This window comes from Salvelinus namaycush, chromosome 22, assembly GCF_016432855.1.
Source record: "Salvelinus namaycush isolate Seneca chromosome 22, SaNama_1.0, whole genome shotgun sequence".
NCBI lineage: Eukaryota > Metazoa > Chordata > Actinopteri > Salmoniformes > Salmonidae > Salvelinus > Salvelinus namaycush.
In genome coordinates, this window is record NC_052328.1 from 3052851 (window position 1) to 3065147 (window position 12297).

The 12297-nt window shown below is 42.8% G+C and overlaps 1 protein-coding gene across 1 annotated transcript in view; it reads left to right on the forward strand.

Moving 5' to 3' along the window:
* LOC120066966 (RPE-retinal G protein-coupled receptor-like) overlaps positions 1-12297 on the forward strand; it is a 35249-nt gene that overhangs the window by 6833 nt on the left and 16119 nt on the right. The window contains exon 3 of the mRNA XM_039018304.1: positions 824-945. Within this exon, the coding sequence (XP_038874232.1) occupies positions 824-945 (122 nt within the window). The remainder of the gene's footprint in view (positions 1-823; positions 946-12297) is intronic.

Consider the following 12297-nt stretch of genomic DNA (forward strand, 5'->3'; position numbering starts at 1 on the left):
CAAACAGGCAGGATATAACCCCACCCACTTTGCCAAAGCACAGCCCCCACACCACTAGAGTTAATTGTTGGACATAGACTTAAAAACACCAGGAATTTAACTACAAGTGATTTTTATTTAAGAAATCTGTTCCCAAGTATGCCCACGCATAATAGAAAGACACGTGATCATTTACAAATGTAAGCAAGGTTTGGAATTATTATGTTTTAGTCAAACAATATATCTGTTTTGGCTTCTTGCAGTCAATTTGCAGTCTACAACTTATTTGAATTATGTTTCGGCCCCCCGACCATCCGCTCAATAAAAACTTGGCCCGCGGCTGAATCTAGTTGATGATCCCTGTTCTATACTATTCCTACAATAGTCTATAGTGGAGCAACGCAAAGGAGGTTGTCGCTCTCTCAGACATAATGCAGTCAATTGGCTCATCAATATCTCTGCGTAGTGTTAGAGTAGTAGACCGATAAGGCCGGGGCAAAGACCAACAGGGTTTAGGGCATACAGTACATGTTACAGACCTCCTGGCGACTGTGCTGTGTAAAGGCGGAGGATTTAGAACTCTGTAATCAGGGGGATGAACGATGACGTTGCCGGCTAGGTGATTTAGGATGAAAACAGGCACCGGATTCCCTTCACATTCAAAATGGTTATTAATAGATGACCGTGGTCAATGCAAAAGTTCAGAAACAAGATACTGACCTTCCCTACAGTCTAACCATTGGTTGTTGAGCATTGTAAAAGTCATTCACAACCAGCTGAACAAATAGACTATGTTAAGGCCTAATGTATTGTCTTTCCCCCTCTTTACTATGTCCTTCTCCAGGTACTGGCCCTATGGCTCTGATGGCTGCCAGACTCATGGCTTCCAGGGTTTCGTGACAGCTCTCGCCAGCATCCACTTCATTGCTGCCATCGCATGGGACAGATATCACCAGTACTGCACAAGTAAATGGAATGAGTTTCATAGGTCTTTTAAGTCTCATACATATCCACATACACTCATCCCCAACAACAAATGCACACTAGATAGGACTATTTTATTTAACTAGGCAAGTCAGTTAAGAACAAATTCTTATTTATAATAACAGCCTACCCCGGCCAAACCCGGACAAAACTGGGCCAATTGTGCTCCGCCCTATGGGTCTCCCAATCACGGCCGGATGTGATACAGCCTGGATTCGAACCAGACTGTAGTGACGCCTCTTGCTCTGAGATGCCGTGCCTTAGACTGCTGCGCAACTCGGGAGCCCATAAACTAGTCTTTGGGTGCAGCTGCTCTTTTGGCCTCACAGCGTCCTAAGAGGCCATCTGGCCTTCAGCCTAGGAGTCTGTTAATCTGTTAGGTTGTCACGTCATTAAAGCCATGCATATGACTCTCACGAATACATAATCTGCAGATTACACTAACACTGACACACTTTCTATTGTGTGTCATGATTCTGTCAAACTATATATCAGAGAGCAATAAGAGAGATACAGTACCACAACAACCAGAAGTAACCAGGCTACTGTCAGAGAGAGCAACATTATGTGGCCAGGGCCAGATTGAAATAGGCCCTGGAGCTTTTACATTTTTTTGCCTACTTGCCTAGATTGAATAGTCATCAGTTAGGCGAATAATATAACTCAATCACTGTTTGCAAAAAAGACTTCAATGCATGGCTGAGCGCATATAGTGTAGAGTAGGCATAGGCTATATCAGATACTACACTTTATATCAATCAAATTGATTTGTAAAGCCCTTTTTACATCAGCAGATGTCACAAAGTGCTATACAGAAACCCAGCCTAAAACCCCAAACAGCAAGTAATGCAGATGTAGAAGCATGGTGACTAGGAAAAACTCCCTAGAAAGGCAGGAACCTAGGAAGAAACCTAGAGAGGAACCAGGCTCTGACCAGAACAGTTGAAACTAGAGCAGCAGCACGGCCAGGTGAATTGGGGAACGCCAGGAGTCATCAGGCCAGGTAGTCCTGAGGCATGATCCTGGTGCTCAAGTTCTACCGGACAAGAGAGAGGGAGAGAGAGAATTTAGGGAGCATACTTACATTTACACAGGACACCAGATAAGACAGGAGAATTACACCAGATATAACACTCTGACCCTAGCTCCTCAGCACTTAGACTATTGCAGCATAGATACTGGAGACTGAGACATGGGTGGGTCGGGGGACACGGTGGGTCGGGGGACACTGTGGCCCCGTCCGGCAAACCAGGCAGGATATAAGATGGCGCCAGAGAAGATGGCAGACGTTTTACATGCCCCCAGCCGATTGTGTTTTTTGTTCGCTTATTTGCGTGGTTTGAAACTTATTTTGTATATAATGTTGCCGTTACCGTCTCTTATGACCGAAAATAATTTAAAATAACAGGACTGAGATTACTCACGACGGACTAGCAGAATCCTCTTTTTTTCCTTTCACGATTCTGACGAGCCCGACGGAACAGGCCCCGATCTGCGTGACGAGGAGGCGGAGAAAGATGGGCCGAAAGTCCGTCTGCCTTCTGAGAGTTCGCAGGCGATCGAATAAACCCCCACTTCCCTCCATTCTGCTAGCAAACGTGCAATCTTTGGACAATGAAATCGACAAGTTACGCAGAAGATTAAACTACCAACGGGACATTAAAAACTTTAACATCTTATGCTTCATGGAGTCGTGGCTGAATGACGACAACATCAACATATAGCTGGCTGGTTATACGATGTACCGGCAGGATAGAACAGAGGCGTCTGGTAAGACAAGGGTTGGCGGTCTAGGTATTTTGTAAACAACAGCTGGTGCACGATATCTAAGGAAGTCTTGAGCTATTGCTCACCTCAGGTAGAGTTTCTCATGATAAGCTGTAGACCACACTACCTATTGAGAGTTTTCATCTGTATTCTTTGTAGCTGTTTACATACCAAAATAAATTATGCCCCCTAGCTTCAAGAGGTTTTAATGCAGGGAAACTTAAATCCGTTTATAGCAAATTTCTATAAGCATGTTAAATGTGCAACCAGAGGAAAAATAACTCTGGACCACCTATACTCCACACACAGAGACACATACAAAGCTCTCCCTCGCTTTCCATTTGGCAAATCTGACCATAATTCTATCCTCCTGATTCCCTCTTACAAGCTAAAATTAAAGCAGGAAGCACCAGTGACTAGATCAATAAAGTGGACTGATGAAGCAGATGCTCAGCTACAGGACTGTTTTGCTAGCACAGACTGGAATATGTTCCGGAATTCCTCTGATGGCATTGAGGGGTACACCACATCAGTCATTGGCTTCATCAATAAGTGCATCGATGACATCGTCCCCACAGTGACCGTACGTACATACCCCAACCAGAAGCCGTGGATTACAGACAGCATCCGCACTGAGCTTAAGGCTAGGGTTGCCGCTTTCAAGGAGTGGGACTCTAACCCGGAAGCTTATAAGAAATTCCGCTATGATCTCCGACGTACCATCAAACAGGCAAAGCATCAATACGGGACTAAGATCGAATCGACCTACACTGGCTCTGATGCTCGTCGGATGTGGCAGGGCTTGCAAACCATTACAGACTACAAGGGGAAGCACAGCCGAGAGCTGCCCAGTGACACGAGCCTACCAGACGAGCTAAACTACTTCTATGCTTGCTTTGAGGCAAAAACACTGTGATCACGCTCTCCGCAGCCAATGTGAGTCAACCTTTAAACTGGTCAGCATTCACAAGGCTGCAGGGGCAGACGAATTACCAGGACGTGTACTGCGAGCATGCGCTGACCAACTGGGAAGTGTCTTCACTGACATTTTCAACCTCTCCCTCTCCGAGTCTGTAATACCAACATGTTTTATGCAGACCACCATAGTACCTGTCCCCAAGAACACTAAGGTAACCTGCCTAAATGACTACCGATCCGTAGCACTGACGTCTGTAGCCATGAAGTGCCTTGAAAGGCTGGTCATGGCTCACATCAATACTATCATCTCAGAAACCCTAGACCCACTCCAATTTACATACCACCCCATCAGATCCACAGATGATGCGATCTCCATTGCACTCCACACTGCCCTTCCCACCTGGACAAAAGGAACACTTATGTGAGAATGCTTTTCATTGACTACAGCTCACCGTTCAACACCATAGTGCCCTCAAAGCTCATCAATAAGCTAAGGACCCTGGGACTTAACACCTCCCTCTGCAACTAGATCCTGGACTTCCTGACGGGCCAAGCCCAGGTGGTAAGGGTAGGTAACAACACATCCGCCACACTGACCCTCAACACTGGGCCCCTCAGGTGCATGCTCAGTCCCCTCCTGTACTCCCTGTTCACCCATGACTGCATGGCCAGGCACAACTCCAACACCATCATTAAGTTTGCAGATGACACAACAGTGGTAGGCCTGATCACCGACAACGTCGAGACAGCCTATAGGGAGGAGGTCAGAGACCTGGTCGTGTGGTGCCAGGACAACAACCTCTCCCTCAACGTGATCAAGACAAAGGAGATGATTGTGGACTACAGGAAAAAGAGGCCCGAGCACGCCCTCATTCTCATCGACGAGGCTGCAGTGGAGCAGATTGAGAGCTTCTAGTTCCTTGGTGTCCACATCACCAACAAACTAACATGGTCCAAGAACACCAAGACAGTCGTGAAGAGGGCACGACAAAACCTATTCTCCCTCAGGAGACTGAAAAGATTGGCATGGGTCCTCAGATCCTCAAAAGGTTCTACAGCTGCACCATCGAGAGCATCCTGAGTGGTTACATCACTGACTGGTATGGCAACTGCTCGGCATCCGAGGCCCTACAGAGGGTAGTGCAAACCGCCCAGTACATCACTGGCGCCAAGCTTCCTGTCGTCCAGGACCTCTATACCAGTGTCAAAGGAAGGCCCTAAAAATTGTCAAAGACTCCAGCCACCCTCGTCATAAACTGTTCTCTCTGCTATCGCACGTCCAAGAGGAATTCTAAGCAGCTTCTACCCCCAAGCCATAAGACTCCTGAACATCTAGTCAAATAGTCAAAAGTTTTCATTAGCCAAATACATTTAAACTGAGTTTTTCACAATTCCTGACATTTAATCCAAGTAATAATTCCCTGTCTTAGGTCAGTTAGGATCAGCACTTTATTTTAAGAATGTGAAATGTCAGAATAATAGTAGAGAGAATGATTTATTTCAGCTTTTATTTATTTCATCACATTGCCAGTGGGTCAGAAGTTTACATACACTCAATTAGCATTTGGTAGCATTGCCTTTAAATTGTTTAACTTGGGTTAAACATTTTGTGTAGCCTTCCACAAGCTTCCCACAATAAATTGGGTGAATTGTGGCCCATTCCTCCTGACAGAGAAGGTGTAACTGAGTCAGGCTTGTGGGCCTCCTTGCTCGCAAACGCTTTTTCAGTTCTGCCCACAAATTTTCTATAGGATTGAGGTCAGGGCTTTGTGATGGCCACTCTTATACCTTGACTTTGTTGTCCTTAAGCCAGTTCGCCACAACTTTGGAAGTATGCTTGGGGTCATTGTCCATTTGGAAGACCCATTTAACTTTAACTTCCTGACTGATGTCTTGAGATGTTGCTTCAATATATCCACATAATTTTCTTTCATAATGCCATCTATTTTGTGAAGTGCACCTGTCCCTCCTGCAGCAAAGCACCCCCACAACATGATGCTGCCACCCCGCGCTTCACGGTTGGGATGGTGTTCTTTGGCTTGCAAGCCTCCCCCTTTTTCCTACAAACATAACGATGGTCATTATGGTCAAACAGTTCTATTTTTGTTTCATCAGACCAGAGGACATTTCTCCAAAAAGTACAATCTTTGTCCCCATGTGCAGTTGCAAACCGCAGTCTGGCTTTTTTATGGCGGTTTTGGAGCAGTAGCTTCTTCCTTGCTGAGCGGCCTTTCAGGTTATGTCGATATAGGACTTGTTTTACTGTGGTTATAGATATGTTTGTACCTGTTTCCTCCAGCATCTTCACAAGGTCCTTTGCTGTTGTTCTGGGATTTATTTGCACATTTCGCACCAAAGTATGTTCATCTCTAGGAGACAGAACGCGTCTCCTTCCTGAGCGGTATGACTTGCGTACTATGGTTTGTACAGATGAACGTGGTACCTTCAGGCGTTTGGAAATTGCTCCCAATGATGAACCAGACTTGTGGAGGTCTACATTTTTTTTCTGAGGTCTTGGCTGATTTCTTTTGATTTTCCCATGATGTCACGCAAAGAAGCACCGAGTTTGAAGGTAGGCCTTGAAATACATCCACAGGTACACCTCCAATTGACTCAGGCTAATCATTTATCAGAAGCTTCTAAAGCCATGACATAATTTTCTGGAATTTTCCAAGTTGTTTAAAGGCACAGTCAACTTAGTGTATGTAAACGTCTGACCCACTGGAATTGTAATACAGTGAATTATAAGTGAAATAATATGTCTGTAAACAATTGTTGGAAAAATTACTTGTGTCATGCACACAGTAGATGTCCTAACCGACTTTCCAAAACTGTTGTTTGTTAACAAGAAATTTGTGGAGTGTTTGAAAAAGCAGTTTTTATGACTCCAAACTAAGTGTATGTAAACTTCCGCTTCAACTGTAGTCTCGCTCTTGTTATTTCACTGCTGCTCTTTAATTACTTGTTACTTTAATCTCTTATTCTTATCTGTATTTTTTGAAACTGTATTGTTGGTTAGGGCCTTGTAAGTAAGCATTTCACTGTAAGGTCTACCTACACCTGTTTTATTCAGCGCATGTGACTAATAAAATTTGATTTGATTTAACCCCACCTACTTTGCAAAAGCACAGCCCCCACACCACTAGAGGGATATTAATAGACCACCAACTTACTGCCCTGAGACAAGGCTGAGTATTGCCCACAAAGATCTCCACCGCATGAGCTCGAGGGGGCACAAAACCAGACAGGATGATCACGTCTGTGACTCAACCCACTCAAGTGACGCACCCCTCCTAGGAACGGCATGGAAGAACACTAGTAAGCCAGTGACTCAGCCCCCGTAATAGGGTCAGAGGCAGAGAATCCCACTGGAGAGAGGGGAGCCGGTTAGGATTCTAGCAGCCGTGTTTAGCATTAACTGAAGTTTATTTAATGCTTTATCCGGAGAGTAGAGCATTGCAGTAGTCTAATCTAGAAGTGACAAAAGCATGGATGAGCTTTTCTGCATAATTTTTGGACAAAAATGTCAGATTTTTGCAAAAGATGGAAAAAAGCTGTCCTTGAAATATTCTTGACGTTCTTGACGTTCTTGAATATTCTTGGCGTATGAATATTGAAATATTCATACGCCTTCCACTAGATGTCAACAGGCAGTGGGAGGTGGAATGGGGTGTCTAGCTTGATCTGAGGTCGAACAAGAGCTCTTGGAATGACGTGACCACAATTTCATTGTCTTCGAAGACGCGGGAAGGACATCAGCATTGGCTTCTGAAAAGCGTTCGGTATAGACGGCTAATATCTCCAGCTTTGATTTTATTTGATACATGTGATAATATCATCGTAAAGTATGTTTTTTCAATATAGTTTTATCAGATTATTCAACGTTTATCGGGAGTTTTGGAGTTTTCCGTTCTCTGCGTTAGGTGAAGATGGACATCTTCGCGCCACTTGGCTAGCTAAGGTTGCTAATTCAAACAGGAGAAGAGGACATTCTAAAACCAAACAACGATTTATTCTGGACAAAGGATTCCTTGTACAAGATTCTGATGGAAGCTCAGCAAAAGTAAGAACCATTTATGATGTTATTTCGTATTTCTGTGGAAAATGTTTAGTCGTATTTTCCTTCCTTTTTGCGTGCGCTGTCTCGCTATAACGTAAGTTGTTTGTTATTGTAACGGCATTCCTCCTCCTCTTCATACGAAGAGGAGGAGTAGTGATTCGACCAAAATGCAGCGGGTTGTGAATACATAATGATTTATTAAATCAAACGACGAGACACGAAAACAAACACTTGGAAAAATTACAAAATAACAAAAACGAATGTAGACTGACCTAAACCATGAGAACTTACATATAACATGATGCACGTAGGAACAGGTACAGACTATGACAAACGAACGAACAAATGCTACAGTCCCGTGTGGTGCGCAGACACAGACACGGACGACAATCACCCACAAACAAACAGTGAGAACAACCTACCTTAATATGACTCTCAATCAGAGGAAACGTCAAACACCTGCCTCTAATTGAGAGCCATACCAGGCAACCCAAAACCAACATAGAAACAGAAAACATAGACTGCCCACCCAAAACTCACGCCCTGACCAATAAACACATACCAAACAACAGAAAACAGGTCAGGAACGTGACAGTTATCCTCTACTTCCACACAATCCCGGATCCGGGAGCACCCCCATCAGTAAAAAAGCTGACTAGCATAGCCTAGCATAGCGTCACAAGTAAATACTAGCATCTAAATATCATTAAATCACAAGTCCAAGACACCAGATGAAAGATACACATCTTGTGAATCCAGCCATCATTTCTGATTTTTAAAATGTTTTACAGGGAAGACACAATATGTAAATCTATTAGCTAACCACGTTAGCAAAAGACACCACTTTTTTTACTCCACCATTTTTTTCCTGCATAGGTAGCTATCACAAATTCGACCAAATAAAGATATAAATAGCCACTAACCAAGAAACAACTTCATCAGATGACAGTCTGATAACATATTTATTGTATAGCATATGTTTTGTTAGAAAAATGTGCATATTTCAGGTATAAATCATAGTTTACCATTGCAGCCACCATCACAACTCTCACCAAAGCGACTAGAATAACTACAGAGAGCAACGTGAATTACCTAAATACTCATCATAAAACATTTCTGAAAAATACACAGCATACAGCAAATGAAAGACAAAGATCTTGTGAATCCAGCCAATATTTCAGATTTTTTAAGTGTTTTACAGCGAAAACACAATACAGCATTATATTAGCTTACCACAATAGCCAGAAACACAAGCCATTTACCAGCTGCAAAGGTTAGCGATCGTAACAAGCAAGCAAAAGATATATAATTTTTGACTAACCTTCATAAACTTCTTCAGATGACAGTCCTGTAACATCATATTACACAATGCATATAGGGTTTGTTCGAAAATGTGCATATGTAGCGGCACAAATCGTTGTTATACAATGTGATTAGTAGCCAAACTTCAAGCAATCTGTCCGGCGCCATCTTGGAGAGGCACCTAATCTAATCGATAACTAATCATAAACTTGACTAAAAAATACAGGTTGGACAGCAAATGAAAGATACATTAGTTCTTAATGCAACCGCTGTGTTAGATTTTTAAAATTAACGTTACTACGACATACAGCGTGCGCTAAAGCGATACCGCACCGAAATTCATGGCGGAATTATTGTTTAACATTTTTCAACATAAATACGAATTAACAGCATAAAGACTTCTTACTATTTGATGAGCTTCCATCAGAATCTTGGGCAAGGTGTCCTTTCTCCAGAACAATCGTCTTTTGGTTGAGAGATGTCCTCTTCTCCTGTAGAAATAGCAGCTAACACTAGCCATGTGCCAGAGAGGTGTCCAACTCGCGATAGCGCAAGACAAAGAAATTCCAGAAAATCGCAATAAACTGATATAAACTGCTATAAGTCGGTTTAAATGAACTACCTTATGAAGTTTTTAAGACAAAAATCAAATTAAATCAGAGCCGGAGATATAGAACTGCTAAAACGAAAGCTTTTCAGGACGCCATGGTGATGTCCCTCCTGCGTCAGGCCCCCCGTTGAAAAGGTCGGACCTTCCGTTCCAAGAGCTTTTATAGTGCCCCAGATGGTGCAATCCACTCCATTCAAATTCTCACCGCTTACTGACATCTAGGGGAAGGCATATGCAGTGCATGTAGCCCCATAGCTTACATGGGAATTTATAAACTGACCCTAGAACAGAGACCTCGATTTCAGAAATCTGACTTCCTGACAGGAAGTGTGCTGCAGAATGAGTTCTGTTTCACTCAGAGAAATAATTCAAACGGTTTTAGAAACTAGAGAGTGTTTTCTATCCAATAGTAATAATAATATGCATATTGTACGAGCAAGAATTGAGTACGAGGCAGTTTAATTTGGGAACGAAATTTTTACAAAGTGCAAACAGCACCCCCTATTGAGAAGAAGTTTTAAGGTAAAGTTATTTAAAAAAAAATCTAACACGGCGATTGCATTAAGAACTAGTGTATCTTTCATTTGCTGTCCAACATGTATTTTTTAGTAAAGTTTATGATGAGTTCTTTGATTAGATTAGGTGACTGTCCAAAATATCTACGGAGATTCTGGTGAATCGATGCTATATATTCACAATGTATAACCACGGTTTGCAGCTCAAAATATGCACATTTTCGAACAAAACATAAGTGTATTGTATAACCTGATGTTATAGGACTGTCATCTGATGAAGTTGGTCAAGGTTAGTGAATAATTTTATATCTTTTGCTGTTTTTTTGCGATCGCTACCTTTGCGGTGAATGAATGCGGTTGTGTGTTTGGCTATTGTGGTAAGCTAATATAATGCTATATTGTGTTTTCGCTGTAAAACACTTAAAAAATCGGAAATATTGGCTGGATTCACAAGATTTCATTTGCTGTACACCATGTATTTTTCATAAATGTTTTATGATGAGTATTTAGGTATTTCACGTTGCTCTCTGTAATTATTCTGGCTGCTTTGGTGCTATTTTTGATGGTGGCTGCAATGTAAAACTATGATTTATACCTCAAATATGCACATTTTTGAACAAAACATAGATTTATTGTATAACATGTTATAAGACTATCATCTGATGAAGTTGTTTCTTGGTTAGTGACTAATTATATCTCTATTTGGTCGGTTTTGTGATAGCTACCTATGCGGTAGAAAAATGGTGAAAATATGCGGTTGAGTCTTTTGCTATTGTGGTTAGCTAATAGAAATACATATTGTGTTTTCGCTGTAAAACATTTTAAAAATCGGAAATGATGGCTGGATTCAAAAGATGTGTATCTTTCATTTGCTGTATTGGACTTGTGATTTCATGATATTTATATGCTAGTATTTACTTGTGGCGCTATGCTAGGCTATGCTAGTCAGCTTTTTACTGATGAGCATGCTCCCGGATCAGGGATGGTGATGAAGTAGAGGTTTTAAGAGGTTTTTTAAAGTAATGATGGACTGTCATTTCTCTTTGCTTATTTGAGCTTTTCTTGCCATAATATGGACTTGGCTTTTACCAAATAGGGTAAAACATCTGCTCCTGCCAAACCCCCTAGTGGTCATCTGGTGTTTGCTTGACCTGCAGCCATTCCCCCAGTACACTCTCTCTCTCTCTCTCTCCCTCCCTTTCTGTTTGTGTGTGATTGTGTGCTTGAGTCAGAGCAGATCCCTACCAGCTGCAACTCGTTCCATTATGAAGACCTCTACAAACACTCAGTTCGGCCACTTCCACTCTGCCAGATCGTAACCTCTGCTCAGTCAGTTTATGCTTCTAGCCATTATTATTATTCAAGATCCAGTTACCCTGCTGTACCTGTTTCCCTGCTTGACACTGTTTATCCTCTCACTGCAGTTTTGCTGCTCTGACTCTGGCTCCTGTCTGCTGTTCCACATCTCACCACCCTGCTACCCTGTTCTGAACTCACCACACCTCCACTCCCTTGGATTCCCCTCCGGACATGTCCCAACCCAGCACATTCCAACTTCAGCCTCCACATCTGGCTTGCTACAACTCATCCAAGCTTCCCCGGATCTGCACTCCATATCTCCCTGTGTTACAATAAATACCTTGATTCATTCATCTCTGTTTCCTCGTCTGAGTCTGCGTTTGGGTTCCCTTGTGCTGCTCCGCGTAACAGTACAATCTGGCCAAGATTTGAACCCAGCAGACTTGGATACTCTCCACCAAATGCTCATTGGTCAAGGCGCCCTGCTCAGTCAACATGACCAAGCTCTTAAAACCCTTCTGGAGACTATCAATGAGTTTTCACGGAACCTGTCTGTCCTACAGAGTGAAACCTTCGCCCAAACCTCACAACCTGTTCCAAGTCCCTCCTCTCCGCCCGGGAGCTGTTTGTTCAACTCCAGAGCGCTACGATGGTAATCTCGGAACCTGCAGAGCCTTTTTGGTACAATGTTCACTAGTATTTGAGCAACAGCCCTACACTTATGCTAATGAACGAGACATGATTTTGTTTTTGATTGGTTGCCCCTGTGGAGCAGCTCTTTCCTGGGCCTTTGCTGTGTGGGAGAGACAGTCAACCATTTGCTTCTCCTATAGTAGATTCACGGAGGAGATGAGGAAGGTTTT